Source organism: Panthera tigris, chromosome A2 (genome assembly GCF_018350195.1).
Source record: "Panthera tigris isolate Pti1 chromosome A2, P.tigris_Pti1_mat1.1, whole genome shotgun sequence".
NCBI classification, from domain to species: domain Eukaryota; kingdom Metazoa; phylum Chordata; class Mammalia; order Carnivora; family Felidae; genus Panthera; species Panthera tigris.
The window spans coordinates 156,696,065-156,713,876 of NC_056661.1; the positions used below are offsets into that span (position 1 = coordinate 156,696,065).

At 38.4% G+C, this 17,812-nt stretch overlaps 1 protein-coding gene across 12 annotated transcripts in view; it reads right to left on the reverse strand.

The window, feature by feature from the left end:
- Positions 1-17,812, reverse strand: part of TPK1 (thiamin pyrophosphokinase 1) — a 351,768-nt gene that overhangs the window by 193,262 nt on the left and 140,694 nt on the right. For 7 of the 12 annotated variants that reach the window (XM_042974494.1, XM_042974487.1, XM_042974481.1 and 4 more), the window contains one exon: positions 13,309-13,378. The exons of the other annotated variants lie outside the window; for them this stretch is intronic. In XM_042974494.1, the coding sequence (XP_042830428.1) occupies positions 13,309-13,378 (70 nt within the window). The remainder of the gene's footprint in view (positions 1-13,308; positions 13,379-17,812) is intronic. 12 annotated transcript variants of the gene reach the window in all.

Sequence of the window (17,812 nt, forward strand, 5' to 3'; positions counted from 1 at the left end):
CAGAGGAAACTCACCACGAAAGCCCTATTATTGGTAGTAGGAATCATAAGACCACACCACTATGTGAAACTTTTCTTCTCACTCACTGATATAATGGGAAGATGACAGAAACTGAGGTTGTTTTTCTTGTTCCTAACACAAGGAACTGCTCTCTAGTTACTAATAACCTACTAATGTACAGCCTAGCAGGAACAAATTGAATACACACTAGAGGCCGCTAGTGATAAATAAGTGAATTTTGCATGAAGTAAAAAACATGATGAGAGCAGTACAAAGAAAACTGCATTCTAAGCTTCTAGCTTCAGCTGCCTTTTTAAGTACTATTCTTCAGGTCAGAAAACATTTTTTTCCATCTATAAACCTCTCCTAAATTTTCTTGAAATAAAAGAAATAGAGCTGGGCAAATTTCATCTTAAAACGACAAATCAAGGAAATTTTTTAAATATCTGTATTACCATATTATTAAAGCAAAGCTGTCCTTTAAAGCAATGAATCCTTTTTATAGAGTACAAATTAGGAGAATAAGTTATTCTCTTAATTGTCACAAAGATTCAGATCAAGTAAAGAAAACCTTATGCTCAATGATGTAAATGTGTCTTGGTTATACATTCATGGAGAGGAAGATATATATGTACATATATATATATACACACACACACATATATACATATATATATACACACACAGACGTATATGTATATGTATATGTATACGTATATATATGTATACATGTAGATATATATGTGTATATTTTTTTATTTTTTTTAATGTTTATCTATTTTTGCAAGAGAAGGGACAGAGCCTGAGCCAGGGAAGGGCAGAATGAGAGGGTGACACAGCAGGCTCCAGCCTCTGAATTATCAGCACAGAGCCCGGCATGGGGCTCAAATTCACAAGCCCTAAGAGCATGACCTGAGCTGAAGTCTAAGACTTAACCAACTGAGCCACCCAGGTGCCCTGGGAAAGGAAGATATTTTTAAAAGCAAAAGAGATCTAAAAAATATCCCAAGTCCCAGAGGAAAATCATGAATCCTAAGAGTGGGGTTTTAAGGAGTTTACTTAGAAAAAAAACGCATGATACCATGAGTTCAGGGAAAATAGAATCATCTGATTAAAAGCAAGCTTTTCTAAAACCGAGGTAGTGTACATATACTATATACCCTTTTTAAAAAGTCTGTGAGGAATGTTATTAAATTTCTCAGAACGCACGGGAGGTATTTTTATCACTTCTATGTATGACAGGTAACCATTTAATTCCTTTTCACGGTCATCGAGAGTGTGAGGAATAAAAAAAAAAAATCACAGATCGAGGGGCATTTTACATCACAGTAAACTTTAAGTTAGAGGAGAACCCAGGGTAGCAGAAGTATGCAGATTACGAGAGACCCTGAGAAGATCCCAAACCATGATGATAGCACGGCAGCCAAAGAGAAAGCACTGGGGGCGGGGGCATTTGTGGAAATGTCGTTTGTGTCTGTATTTGCATCTGGTTGTCCCTACCCATGTTCACCGAAGCGAACCCGGAGTGGATCCCGGTGCTAAGCACAGCCGCCTCCAGTCAGGGGTCTCCGTATGTCAGCCTTCCCATCAAGGGCGCAGGCAGTCTTCCCCCCTCGCCACCTCAGGGGGGTCAGTCACTCGTATGTCCTTACACAAGAAAAGACAGGCCACTGGGAATTCAGGGGCAGCACCCGGTGCCCAGCTCACACTTGCTCTTAGAACACAAACGCAACTGCGGATCTGGTTTCTAGATTCTGGCAGATTTCCTCGCAAGCCCAACTTTCCAGTCCTTCCACTTACTGTTAGTTATAATACTTTCGACTGATTTTGTTGTTGTTTACATTGGTCAGAGTTCCTCTGTTCTTTACAACCAGAACCCCTCAATGCGACAAAAAGTTAAATAAGAAGTTCCTAACAACGTTAACAAAAGAGCTTTTAGTATCAGTCTCTGATTCTCCTCTTAAATAAAAGCAACTTTAAGAATTGCTTTACTGGGTCAGGAATATGCTTTCATACTTAATCTGTGAAAGTTGAAGACATTAAATTTTTATGGAAGAGCGTGTCTAATCATTCTTTAATAACTATTAAGCACATAGTGACCTAGTTCCTGGGGATGAGATGGTGAAAAAGCCAGAGACAGTACAATGCTTTCCACTGGGGTTATAGGCGGGTGGGAACATGGAAAGAAGTGGTTCCAACGTGTTGTGATAAATGTTACGATAAGGGAAGTACGGGGTGAGAGAACATCTCAGAAGGACAATGAACTCCACTTGGTAAAGCAAGAAATCTAGCCACCAAATACCCTCACTGAGGTTTATTTAGGATTTGTCATCTATGGCCTGTGGGGAAATGATTATTATTTTCAGGGAAAGCTATCTAAAAAGGAGTAAGACTGCTCAATTAAAATTATTTATTTATCGGGGCACCTGGGTGGCACAGTCCGTGCTGAGCCTGGAGCCTGCTTCGGATTCTGTGTCTCCCTCTCTCTCTGCCCCTCCCCTGCTCGCATTCTCGCTCTCAAAAATAAACGTAAATTTTTTTTAATGAAAACAAAAATATTTATTTATCATCTTTTATTTGTTAAATTGGGTCCTACGTGCCAGAGTTATTTCCCAAGATAAATAAAACAACAACAAAGAATTGTGTGAAATTAAGTAGAAACACCCACAGATAATTTTAACATAATATGCAATGATACATAATTATTGCCTAGAAAATTTTAATTTATCCTGAATTAGGTCTGAGGAAACAAAGACTTCTGGGGAAACCCAAGGGAACTGAGTTTTGAAAGGAGTGTATATGGCTTGGAAGAAAGCAGAAGAGGGATTTTATGAAAGAATTTTAAAAGAGGGTTTTGTTATAGAATAGGGTTTTATAAGTTGGTCAGACATGGTGTTCTATAAAAAAGTATCTCCGTGTGACGTTAAAACTAATTCCTTGACCTTTCAGTGTATACTGCCATGGTTTTGAAAAATAACTGACCAAGTAGGATCGGTATTTCGATGGCACCAATATTTTTTTTAACGTTTACTTATTTTTGAGAGCGAGCACGTAGGAGAGGGGCAGAGAGAGAGTGCTCCAAGCAGGCTCCGAGCTCTAAGCGCAGAGCCCAAGCTAGGGCTCCAACTCACGAATGGGGAGATCATGCCCTGAGCTGAAGTCAGACACTTAACCGACTGAGCCACCCAGGCGCCCCTGGATGGCACCAATATTTTAAATAACCATTGCTAAAGAGTGCTAGTGCTCACAAGTGCTCCCTTCACGGCCGCTCCTGCCCTGAGGAGCAGGTCCCAGGTGTCAGGCATCCCAACACGGCATCCAGCAGAAATGGACATAACCAAGCATCCAAAGCTGAAAACAGAGCTCGTGGATCGAAATCCTGTGGGACCGACAACTTCTTCCCTACAGTTCAGGCAAAACATGGCGAATCTCATTCGAGAAAAGTACTAAGTGCAATTCCAAATCACACAATTCGGATTGGTAAGTCAACATCTTTAATGTTCATGATTTTTCAAATTATAGTTCCTATGAGCCTGGGCATTTATACACTAGTGTCTCCTTGTTCATCACTTAAGTTCCCTTCCCCCGACTTTCTGAAGTGATAGAGTATCCAGAGATAAGCACATTAGACATAATATATACATACACACACACAAATATGATATTTACATCATATATATCATACACACATATACATACACACAATGATTTTATTCTTGCAGTGATAAAATGTTTTTGGTTGTATTTTAAATAGCCTTTCTGAGACTCTTCGGCATATTCTCCAACTTCTGGCTAGAGACAAAATTGGAGCCTTCAAGGAATACAGTGTCAAACACCTCTCAGATCACTAAGCCAGGACTGTAAGTAAAAGTCCAGAGCTTATCCTGGTGTAAGTGCCATTTGGATATATTCCCACAAAATTTATTAACTAGCCCTTGCTCCCACTGAATTCCAGCTGTCACTTTTCTGTCCCCATAGCTGGCGCAGGTACAAATCCAGCATCCACTCAAATTTCACGTCTCATAACGATGTGTCAACGAATAGTAATGTGTCCTGTTGTTGGAGTTATTGTGCTTATTCTTGGTCTCATAACACAAAACCAAAATTTTAATAACGAGAAATAGGAAATATCTAGGTGCATGTGGGGGTGCACTCACATATGCGCACACACTGAAACGAGTCTGAAAAATCAGACAGCGAAGGACCATTCTACAACTTTTTAATCAACATATTTATACACATACACACATATGTGACTCTCAATTATTACTCCTAACTCAGCAATCTATAATATACTGAAAATAAAACAAAAAACTTGAAAAACATGAGCTCTTACATTGTACTGACAAGTGCTAAGACAATTCAGGTTCCTTTCTTTTTAAAAAGTAAAATTAAAAGAGCCATGTGTTACTCAGAACTTTTGACAGATGATCCAGGTTTCTCTGAAAAATCATCTGAAGGTAATTTATTTCTGAAGGCTCCATCCACAGTGCAGGAAAGGAAAAGGGTTTTGTCAGGAACATACTTTATGAAATAGAATAGCCATAAAGAACAATGCCTCTGATTAAATTTAGTTGTAAACTGACTTCCTGCGGCTGCTTAAAATGATTTCACTCTGAAAATTTATTTTGACTTCATGCATGATCTGACAAACATAGCATCTTTGCATACATATTCTGTCTCCCCACATCCCCCCAAATGATTCAGAGCTATGCATGGATAACTTTGAGATCTCTGATTTATAGCATTTGATAACCAACAGACTAAAATATATTAGGAAACTAATTCAATCAGCAATTCAAGAAAAATATGTCCTCACAGTTTATTGTGTAGGGTTCTTTAATAAAGACTCCTATTACAAATTTTCTTTTAAATGTGCTAATCATTTTTACCTTCCATCATTTTAATTCAAAGGCCCAATAATGTTGACACGCTTACAGACTTAGTAATTTGATGGCATAAATACTTTTTAATGAAAACTTGTCAAAGCAAATGACTAAATAATTGCTTAAGGCTAGGCTTACAAGAAATCAAGGTAAACCAGTGATCTTTGGTTTTCCTTAAGCAAGTACAAACTTGTTTCCTTTCTATATGTGTTCACACATACTGAAGGTATACATTTTTTTTAAGTATGCCATGAAATGCGTGAGCATTAGTTAAAATGAAGGCCAATCACTCAGAAAATTACAGTCACAGGGAGACTGAAATCAATTGTCCTAAACATTAGACGTTATTGAGATCACAGTATCTGCTCAGATCCTTGACACCAACTTATTCCACAACAATTTTTATATTTGTTGTCTCGTTCCATAAAAAACGAACAGTACTGAGCAAGCTTTTGCAAGATTTTCACTAAGAGACGGCAAATATAGGCATTATATGAGTCTCTGCTACTCTTTATATCCCTTCCACGGTGGAAGTGCCAACTTTGAAAATTATGTTTGGTTCTGACTACAAGAACTAACATTCCTCCCAAAGAATCACTTGCAAAAAGTGGTAACAGATCCCAACTAAAAAGACAATTCTTAAGAATCAAGTCTATCAACTACCTTGAGGGAACAAACACGATTGTTGGTGGGCCTATACAATGGAGTACCACTCAACAGAGAAATGGAACAAACTACTGATATAGTCACAAGCTCAAGCTCAATCTCAGAAGCATGTGATCAGTCACAAAAGTCAGATACAAAAGACAACAAGCTGAATGACTCCATTTATAGAACATTCCAGAAGGCTGCAGGAGCTAGGATACAGAAGTTGGGAACGGATGCAAAGGGACATGAGGGAACTTTTGGGGATGATGGACATGTTCTGATCTTGATTGCCGGTGGATATACCTGTAGATTACTTCAAAGTTTGTTGAATTGTGTGCTTAAAATGGGTGGATATTATTGTATGAAATTATACCTGAACAAAGCTGACTAAAAACAAACAAACAAAAAAAGGAATCAGAGAAGCTGAACACCGTATTCCTTCATTTCAACAATATGAAAAGAGCTGGAAGCTATTCAGTTACCACATGCGACACACTAACCATGAAAGAATATTTACAGCTATTATTGAAACGTATATCATACACGCATTTAACTATTCTGTAATTCATCACATCGTAGCTTTGAACAGCCACCCTCCACCCTCTTGGTTTATCCAATTCTTTTTTTTTTTTTTTGGTTTATCCAATTCTTGTATAACCAGCCCGAGTAATACACTTCTTCATTATGATTTCGCTGAGTACTCCAGAAGATCCTGATCTCTCCTTGAAATGTCGCAGATAGAGAAACTACAGCTCAAGGAAGTGCAATTACTTGGCCAAAGTCTCATAGTAATGAAGTCGCCAGATCAGATTTTGAATCCTGACCTCACTAAGGAGTCTGTGCCCTCTCACTTCACACTTCCCAACGTGAAAATCCTGCTGTTGCGGTGAATGGACAGAGAGGACAAAATTGTTCAAAGGTAATCCTATGGAAACAGGTCAATGCTTCCTTCAAGAGGATGTCTGATTCTTGCTGCCAGGTGCCTGGTTTAATGATAACGACAATGACTTTGGAGGATAATCTGTAACATCAGAACCTCTTATTATTCAGTTTATTTAAATCCCATTCTGAAGTTGGTTTAGCCAGGGCACAGTAAGCTTTAGAGTCAGGTCAGCTTTATTCCTACTTGATCGCTCAGAAAAGTGGTATTGATCTGCTGATAAGAAAGCTGCGAGAATATATAAAGCTAGGAAGTCTGAAATTCTATGTGTGAGAAAATTAATGGTCTGATGGGAATAAGCTATCAAGAATGAGCCCTCCTTTTCTGCAGGAGCCCCACAAGTTCCTCCTCAACCCACAACGTTAACAACTGTTTACGTGAAGGGTCATCTGTGTGATTTCAAGGAATTTTTACTGGATGCTGATCTTTTAAATTCAACAGAGAGCAGCCCTTAACCATCTGAGCTAAGCTAGAATAATGTTCATATGATCATCTGTAGGATCTCCCATTCAGGATGCTGGATTCATCAATTATTCTGAGAAAACTAACCAGGAAACCATACCACCACACCCCATTTCAAGTCCTTACACACTAACGATACCAAAATCCACAGCTATCCCTCAGACAAGTACACAGATGAGTTTCAAAGGCTCTATGCCCTTTAGAATCACAATTCAAAGAAATTATCACATTTAACATTAGATTCTTGTTGCTCTCAGAATACCAATGAATTTAAAGGCAAGGATCTTCATTTCATGATAAAAGACTCATTTAGATAGGGATTCGAATGCAATGTAAATATAAAATATTCTGAAAATAGGTGGGATGTATTCTACATGTGATTTCAGACAAAACATGCAAAATCTTTCTAGATAGAAGGCACTCTAGTTTATACATGCTAATAAATAACAACCCAAAGTTTCTTCTGTAGCCCAGGTAGCAAGGAGAAAGGACAAAGGAGAAAACAGAGGAAACAGCTTGGCTAAAATGAGCAAACCCTGATTCTCAAGGTCAGGAGTTTAGATTTTATCCAGGAGACAGGAGAACCTCCCCTTCTCCCTGCTAGTCAACAAACACACACACACACACACACACACACACACACACACACACACACCCCACTCTGTGTCCCTAACCTTTTACACTCCAGTAGGATCCTCGGGATTATTTCTAATACGCCCATTCTGGATTAACTGTCCATTCTCTGTGTTTTTGTCATAGAACCTATCGCACTGGACTAGAATTTTCTCATTATGTGCTTTATAATCTACATATTGCACACTAATGTCTTCTTTATTTGTATCACTCTAAGTTTTTTATGGGCAGGAATCATTTATTTATATATTCACAGTAACTATCAAAATATCTAACCAGAGAAGTTATTCAATAAAAGTTTGAATGAATAAAATGAATGAATGAATCATAAGCTAGATGCTACATTCTTAATTCTGTCACTGGATTATATTTTTGAGGGATCCTGTCTCATTCAAAAGCTAATTTTATTTTTAACTGTAATTGTATTTTATTTTTGATTAGTTTACCTCAACTTTTTAACAGAATAAGGTCTACAAATGCTGACGTCCCTTGAAAAGTATTTTTTTAAAGAATCATCAATATCCACTATTTTTCCCATACCGTCAAATAACTTTCGTGTGGCATTGATTTTGTGATTCTAGTTGGTATCCATACCTCTCCTATTCTACTTGATTCCCTCACTTCTTCCACCTCCTACCATAATTAGTTGTGACCACAATTCTAAGAACCTATAGCAATGTTTCTTAATCCATTTTTCGGGTTCAAAGAGCTATCAATTCTATATCCTAAAAAAAAAAAAAAAAAGGCCACACAGTCAAAATTCAATATATTCCCATTTTATAAAGGCCAGAGATAGGTAGAATGAATCTAACATTAAGTAGGTCAGACAGTGTCCTGTGAGGGGAGATGGCAATTGGGGGTTGGGAGCATGAAGAAGGCCTCTGCAATGCTGCTAATACTCTATTTATTGATCTCAGTACTGTTCGTTCATGTGCTCCCCTTTGTAAAAATTCATTGAGCTCTATCATTATAGTCTGTGTACTTCTCTATATGTTTGTAATATTCCCTCTGGTGGAAAAGGTGGTTAATTACTGCATAGTTAACAACTTCTCCACCCTTGGTTAGGAACTGATGAGAGGAGAAGTGGTTCTCTTAGGGTATCTGGGAAAGATGCAGACATAGCAATGACTGGGTATGGGAGGAGGGCGGAGGTTAACTCTCCCATAATCCTTACTGTTCACCTGGTACCCATAAATAACAATCTTTTCATATTCTTTGACGTGGACAATTTACACTTTCCTGATCTAATTTAACGTTAATAAAACTGTCACTAGAAAAACAAAACCCTCCAAAATCTATCAACAAGGGGTAAGAAGCGAAATCGGCTTCATAAAATCCTCCTAGAAAATCTTATTCTGCCTCACTCGTATTTGTTTTTTCCTTTTGGCCTCCTGTGATTATTCTGACAAGGCTGAGCTTTACCATGCTGATTCAGATCAATGGTGGGTTTGACCTACTTGCCAGAAAGCAGGAGGTGGATGTTATGAAGCCACCAAACGAGTTTTTAATCACAGACACCTATCAAAATATAGACATGTGACTTCATTATTAGGCTGAAGCTGCAGAAATGGGGGTATTGGCCCACACATCTAATATACCACCATAGTACCCCACATTTCTAAAAACAGATATCTGGGATTTGGAAAACAGTCAGTTAAGACTATGGGAACAAGGGCGTCTGGGTGGCTCAGTCAGTTAAGCGTCTGACTTCAGTTCAGGTCATGACCTCGCAGTTTGTGAGTTCGAGCCCCGTGTCAGTCTTGGAGCCTGCTTCGGATTCTGTCTCCCTCTCTCTCTGCCCCTCCCCTGCTCACGCTCTGTCTCGTTCTGTCTCTTTGTCTCTTTCAAAAAGAAAATAAACATTAAAAAAAAAAGTATGGAAACAGAGTTATGGAATCACTATGTTGCATAACTAAAAGTAATGTAACATTGTGTATCAACTATATTTCATCATAAAAAATATATATAATATAGGATATAATATACCACTCTCAATATTACATTGAAATCAGAAATCAGTGGGGATAGTTCAGATGATTTAAAAAATAAGGTTGGAGAAAGTGGCTAACCAAATAGATTTTTTTTCCCTCAACTAAAGAAAAAAAAAAAAAAAAGTATGGGAGTACAAAGTATGGCGTCTTCCTAAAATGTCTTCCTCTTTAATCTTGAGTCCATAACCAAAGCTAAGACCCCAATGTCATGGGCGGTGCCCATCCTACAATTCCCTGACTGGGTCTTCAACCTGCCTCAGTCTGATGTCCAGACTGGGCACACCCCCAAGTCAGAACCTGCCAGTCCTCAGAGCAGAGGTAATCCATTCATCTAAAATGTGAGGGTCAATCAAAGTCACTCAAAACCTTATGGGAAGAGAGATCAGAGTGACTGCAACAATATATTCATTTATCAACAAATATTTGTTGAATCTCTCATACTCCCACACATTCTCTAGGCACCACCGAGCTTCCATTCTACAAGCTTATATTCACCTGAACAAGAAAAATTAGTCACATTTTCTGTCTTCCCAAAGAGCAGAACCAATAGGAAGACTCAATGTAACTCTTTACTACTTAGGAAGGAATAACAGATCTTTTTTTTTTTTGCCTCCTTTTTGTTTCTCTCAACCTCCTAACATATGCTCAAATCATCATGTATTATTTTCATAGCAATAAAAAACACTTCGGACTTCTTTATGAAAAGTCAACCCTGATAAATACGGAGTGGCCCCTCTCAGAGTTGAAACAAAGCCCGACAAACATTTATGAAGATGGTGTAGACAGCTGAATGCATTTGGTAAGGATCAGACATAGGGTCACTGCGGATGTTCGCCTCAGCTCTGTCCTTCCTCAGGATCTCTTCCTCCCCTTGCTCCTCTCTTGGTATCTACATCAGTCTCCCTTCCTTCCATTTCAAATGTGTGAACAGCTCATTTTGTCCTCAGCTGGAGAAGATTCTCTACACATTCATGTTTTATTGCATAATTATAAGGTATTACATTGTAGATGCGGCATTAAATAAACAAATACAAACAAACCATACTCGGCTTTTCAAAACCTGTGTTTTCTCCTTTCTAATTCTGTTTTTCTGCTTTTCTGACAAAAATGTGAGAAAAAATAGGAATCACGTTTAGTCACCTATATCCAATTAGCATAACTGGTTATGGTTTGTATTTAATGAGATTTACTCTTAAGGATTCAATTCCCACATGGGGCAGTTAGTTTACTCAGCTCCCTATTAGACACTCTACCCAGGCCAGCCTTGTCCCTAAGTATCTGAGTATGAATCATTGCAAACACATTATTATAATGAGAAAAGGAACAGAAAGTACATCTTATTATTGAGCATCTTCATATACGGGCAAATGGTTCTTAGATAAAATCATGTAAATCTTTTTGGAAGTCTTCCATAAGATTACTGATAAATGTGTTAAGAATATTAGAAATGGGGGCGCCTGGGTGGCGCAGTCGGTTGAGCGTCCGACTTCAGCCAGGTCACGATCTCGCGGTCCGTGAGTTCGAGCCCCGCGTCAGGCTCTGGGCTGAGTTCGAGCCCCGCGTCAGGCTCTGGGCTGATGGCTCGGAGCCTGGAGCCTGTTTCCGATTCTGTGTGTCTCCCTCTCTCTCTGCCCCTCCCCCGTTCATGCTCTGTCTCTCTCTGTCCCAAAAATAAATAAAAAACGTTGAAAAAAAAATTAAAAAAAAAAAAAAAAAAAAAGAATATTAGAAATGATTATTTTGAAATCTGGGCAAAAATGATGATACTCACTCCACCACCCTGGTCACCTGTTTTGCTTTTAAATGTGAATGAAAGTTCACATTTCTCTCTCTTATTAGGGTGTTCTAATGTTCTCTCTAATAAAAGCAATCAGCAGGGAAATCTGTACTTTTTTCACAAGCATTCTAGATGGTTCTGACGGTCAGAGCAGAGTTGGGAAGCACTGTGTTACTATCTGTTCACAGCTCTGGTTCATGTAATTATGTTCATGAGCTACACCTACCCGTAGGGAAACAGCACTCAGTACCAGATCCCTCGCCAGCAAGCCGGCTACGGGCATGAAATGCAATCTCCAGGTCCTAATCTTGGCCTCCTGGGTATCATGCTCTTCCCTGAACCAACTGGCCCAGGCACTTTTTAGAGTATTTTTCGTACACTGTCCATGTCAGGTCTTAGGGAATATGGTCAGAGGAATCCATAAAGTTAAAAAATAAAGAACCATAAAGTGTTAAGAATTTAAATTGTTTCCTAGGCTGTCTCTAGTGCCATAGTTCTTGATAATTCATCCAGGCCCGAGACATTAGTATGGCCCGTCTCAAAGAAAACATGCTTTCCTCCTGTAAGCAACGGGCTGCTTTCAAAAAGCAGCTCCAATGGAAGGCTGAAGTTAAAAATTCTGATGCCATAAAGATGTATTTTACCTCATTTCAAACTACATATATTTAATTCACACCTGCGATTTGTTGAATCATAATATTTTTATTTTATTTTTTGCAGCAAGGAGGTGATTTCTCAAACTATAAACATTTCAGTACATTTAATAACACATATGATAGAAGCGGAACTAAATTTCACAGCTAGTCTACTCATATCTGGACTATAAATTCTTATGTTTGCCAGGAGGTTGAACCATAAACATGTTGGCAATGAGCTGGATTTAAATTTGCTTTCATCAAACGTATTCCCTTGTCTAAAAATAGCTCATCATGCAAAGATCTGGGAAATCAGACAGTACAGATATCAAATCATTAAGAAGTAAGTTATTGGGGTGCCTGGGTGGCTCAGTCGGTTGAGCATCTGACTTCAGCACAGGTCATGATTTCGCGGTCTGTGAGTCAGAGCCGCATGTCGGGCTCTGTGCTGACAGCTCAGAGCCTGACGCTTGCTTCTGATTCTGTGTCTCTCCATCTCTTGGCCCCTCCCCTGCTCGTGCTCTGTGTCTGTCTCTCAGTAACAAATAAACGTTAAAAATATAAAAATAAAATAGAAATAAAAATAAACATTAAAAAAAAGAAATAAGTAACTTATCTCCTAAAATATGTGGGTGCATAACTCAGAAGTAACGAAGTTAAATTATATTTAGCTTTACTTAACACTAATACAAAAGTCTTGCTTCTACAACAGAATGTATCATTTGTTTACAAGGCCAGTTTTCTTTCATTTAAACTGAGTAACAACTCAAATAATCGTTACTGGTTTTATTTTAGTCAATGTTCAAAGTCCCCCTAGATACAAATATTTGATAATGCTACTTAATGAGACTTTTCAAGCAGCAGAGTGAGGGATTGTTAAATAATACGATTGGCCAGGGCACCTGGGTGGCTCAGTCGGTTTAGCGTCCGACTTCAGCTCAGGTCATGATCCCAGGGTTTGTGAGTCCCAGCCGCACATCAGGCTGTCTGCTCTCCTCACAGAGCCTATTTCAGACCCTCTGCCTCCCTCTCTCTGCCCCTCTCCCCCCTGTTCCACTCACGCATGTGCACGCTCTCTCTCTCTCAAAAATAAACTTTAAGCATAAATGAATACATAAATAAGCACATAAATAAATAACATGGTTGGCCTAGTTATTCTAAGAGATACATTCAAAACAAAGAAATAATATTAACATGGCAGAGCAGGTCTCTCACTGAGGTGGTTTTCCGTTCCCTTCGAAGTAAAATTAATAGTCATCATTTACCAAGGAGAGAAGAAAACCAACCCAAGAATAGGATTAGTGGTATTTTTGACACTGACTGGAAGAAAGCATACCTTTCCCTCTCTCCTTCCGTGGTATCGTATAGGCGGTTAGCACCTCCATCAGCACAGGCTCTTAAAAGAGCTTCAAATAGAAAAAACAAAGAGTATTTCAATATAAGAAGCTTAGAGCAGCACCGCATAAATGATAAACATCACAAAGTAGGCACTCAGACATGCACAATGTCAATGCTTCCTTCCCGCTTTGGACCTGTCACATTCAGCCCGTGACCTCTGTACGACATACCGCAAGGGATCCTGCACAGCACACGGTCAAGTTAGACAGAATCGCCTAAGACAGTGTTTCTTTTTTGCATCTTTCTTAATTCCTCCTATAAAATCAAAGGGGAGGAGTGTATTGGGCGTCTTCAGTCTCTCTCAAAGCTTATTTTCCTTCTTTACAAGAGAAGATAGGATTCATGCTCAACAGGAGACAACAGGACATAGTTCTCACTTCGTTCCCTTCCTCGATTAATTTTACAGATGTGTTCTATTGATGGCAGGAATGGGTTTCCATATGTTGTTGTGATATAACCATTCTTTTAAAAATAAAATCATAAACATAATGTCATAAGCCTGTTTTAAAATATTAAGTAACAATCTAGGTAATGTGTGCACACAGTAAAAATTATGAGATGGCACAAAAGTAAAATTCGGGAAATACCAACACTTTCGAGTAAGACTGGCTGTCTCTCCAACTGGGACTTTTACGTCTTGCTTTCACTCTAGGATTTGGAGCTACTGAGCAGTTGTTCCTTGAAATTCTCTTAGCCCACGAACTACTATTTTCTTGTTGTCATTACTGCTCTCATTTCCAATTTTCCCAGAAATGTTCAGTATCTTATCATCAGTTCCTTCTTTTCTTCTTTTTTAAATATTCTTGGGGTGCCTTGGTGGCTCAGTCGGTTAAGCGTCTGACTTCGGCTCAGGTTATGATATCACAGTTCGTGGGTTCGAGCCCTGCGTCGGGCTCTGTGCTGACAGCTCAGAGCCTGGAGCCTGCTTTGGACTCTGTGACTCCCTCTCTCTCTGCCCCTCCCCTGTTCATGTTGTCTCTCAAAAAAATAAATAAACTTTAAAAAAAATTATAAATAGATAGATAGATAGATAGATAGATAGATATTCTTTACCAAAAGGTTTCAGATCAAATTTTATTTTTTATCCTGGGCAAGGACAGTGAATGCAGATATGTCCCAGATTCCAATTCCTCATCTCGAACAAACCAAAGCTTGTCTCTGTCCCCACACAGCTGTTAAAACCAAAGTCACTAGGGCCACAAAGATCAGCAAAGACCCTAGGCACCAGCACCTTCAGAAGAAACACTACTCTTTGGAGCTACTGCATCATTTTCTGGCACTTACAAAATCCCCTTCCCTTCTCATTTTACCAATTATTGACAATATATATTTCCTTAGGAGGAAGGACACCCAAATTCAAATAAGCCACAAACATAACTTCAAGAAGATCACAGAATATTCTGCACATTTTCTAAATATTGAAACCCCAAAGTTCAAAACCATCAAAAACTACACTGGGTCTCATATATAAAACACGGCATACAACAACTGAATAGGAAGACAGAAGAGACTGATTAAAATAGAGACAGATGGTAAACTATCAGTAATTACCCTCTGAGTACATAAAACAATTATCTTTATACAAAATTAACATATATTAAATCTTTTTATATAAAAAGTGATTCAACCAACTAATAAGGAAATCTAAGTAATAGTTTCGCAGTGGCTAAGGATTAGCAAATAGAGTGAATTGTCAACTTCACAGCATAGTATTTGTCAAGGATCGGTTGAATTCAACATTCATACTTGTTATGTTCCAGGCCACAAACAGAATAATAAGGTGAGTAACCAACACACTTAATACCCCAGGCTCACAATTTGGCAGAAGAAAGAGAGACTGAAGCAAATGTACAGGATGCATTATAGATTCTCAGGGAACTATAATAAAGGCAACAAAATGTAATGGGAAGACAAGGAAGGGAGAAGGAAGTTTCACTGAACAACTCCGAACAACTGCTTATCAATAAATCTAGTTCAGGGAAGATTAGTGTTACTTTCACAATCCTAAAACTTTCTCTAATTTCTGTTACTTCTTATGCCTAAATTCACATTGACATTTTTAGAGCAGTTTATGAAAAGAGAAGTATTTAGATCATAGGAAGCAAATGTGTCCATATCTACTCCTGTTTAAAATTTTTTTAACGTTGGGGCGCCTGGGTGGCTCAGTCGGTTAAGCGTCCGACTTCGGCTCAGGTCATGTTCTCGCGGTCCGTGGGTTCGAGCCCCACGTCGGGCTCTGTGCTGACAGCTCAGAGCCTGGAGCCTGTTTCAGATTCTGTGTCTCCCTCTTTCTCTGACCCTCCCCTGTTCATGCTCTCTGTCTCAAAAATAAATAAATGTTAAAAAATTTTTTTTTTAATTTTTTTTAACGTTTTTATTTTTATTATTTTTATTTTTTTTTGAGAGAGAGACAGACAGAGCAAGAGAGGGGGAGGAGCAGAAAGAAAGGGAGACACAGAATCCGAAGCAGCCTCCAGGCTCTGAGATGTCAGCACAGAGCCTGACATGGGGCTCGAACTCACAGACCGTGAGATCATGACCTAAGCCAAAGTCCGACACTTGACCCACTGAGCCACCCAGGCGCCCCTATTCCTGTTTTAAATGGCAAAGGGAGCTAAAATAACCCTGAGAAATTCTATAGACTTTTCTCTCATTACCTTTAAGTTGCAAGCGGGGGTATAATCCACCTGAAAGGAAAAACAAGTTCCCATCTGGCCCTAAAACAGTTTTGTTTTTAATAAAGTTTGACCAAAAAAAGATGTATTGTACCTTTTTAAAATTTTAGTAATAAAATGTTTTGGCTGGTTTGAAATACTTTCCACATATGTACATAAAGTTGCATTTGAAAAACAAAATATTTCAAGCATAAAGAATGTTGGCATAAATTCACTGAGAGGATGTGGAAAAAAGTTACAAATATACCTGTTAATGAAAGTAACAAACTAAAAGACCCAGAAGTAGAAGGTACTCTTACATATTTTTTTGTAAGTCATAATGAATCAGCTTCAAAAACCTGTTCACTCCATCATTTAAACTGTTCCAAACGAGAACAGATACAGGTTAGTCCATGACTTATCTCTTAATGTGAAATTTTCACTGGCATATACAGCTGAAGTTGTGTACATTTGTGAAATATGGTAACTTCAATGATTGGACAATTATTTACTATGCATTGGGTTAATATACAGCTAAAGACTACAGTACAGTAAAATCATTACATTATCTTTATATATTGGTACTACCAGTAAGTATATTAAACGTGTAAATGGCATAACGTGAGTTAATGTTACTGTCAGAAAATGAAGAGCTCCATTCAAAAGCAGAGGTTAATTGGCTATTTCATTGATTTCTGTTGAATAAAGTTGGACAGAAATAATGTGACTTTCTCAAAAGGAGGCTATTAAATTTGTTCTAAGTATTAAAATGGAAAAATAAAATAAAACCAAAGAAGAATTTTGCAGTTTCAGCTGAAGTCAAAGAAAAGCAGACTATCAAAGGTTTCAACTCTAGTCTAGATCCGTCCCTTATTAGCCCTCTAACTTCAAGCTAATCCCAAGCCTGCTGATTCCAATGTAAAATAAAAATTACAATATATATTTTGCCAAATTCACAGAATTTTCAGGGGAGACAACGTGGAACTAGAAGGAAGCAGCAGAGGGAAGCATTCTCTCTCATTCTGTTGAGGACACTACAACTCTGAAGGACAGTTTGGGAGAGTAATCAAAATTTAAATGTGCATCCCTTCGATCCAGAAATTCTACGCAGCCTATAAAAACACCTGCGTAAATTCACAAAGGCATATACACAGGGATATTCATTGTGATACGATGTGTAATCATGAAAAACTACCAGCAAACTTAACTGGTCATCAGTCGAATAGTGGTAAGATACATCATAACCATAGTAGAGAACCATAAAAAAAAGGTAGCTCTTATATGTATTTGTGTGCTCTTATCAGATACATTGTTATTTAAAACTTTAAATAACCCTTGGTTAAATCTTCCTTGCAATAGCGACTCAGAGAATGTATAAAGGTATAACAAATCCAAGAAAACAAAGAGTCAGGCAAAAGTTACCTTACCAAGAATGTTTATCAAGTAATCAGTACTCAGTTGATAAGACGCACTGCAGATAAGATGCTAACATACACCCCTGAGGAAACTCCTAACAACCAGCAGAGGATAAAACCCCCGGGGGAACTGATGGCTTTTGTGGCCACCTGTATCCCACACATGGAGTGACCAGAACATTTCAAAGTCATTCCTAGGACATGACTAGACCTTCACTACTTCTGTTATCAAACAAATTCTAGGATCTGTCTTGTACCCTTCCTTAAAGCTAAGAACACTTAGTGCTGAGAAAAGCCTATCATGTGTTACTAGTGCGTTAATCCAAACCCAAGACCACCTCTGTATTCCACAGACCCAAACCCTTTAACATGA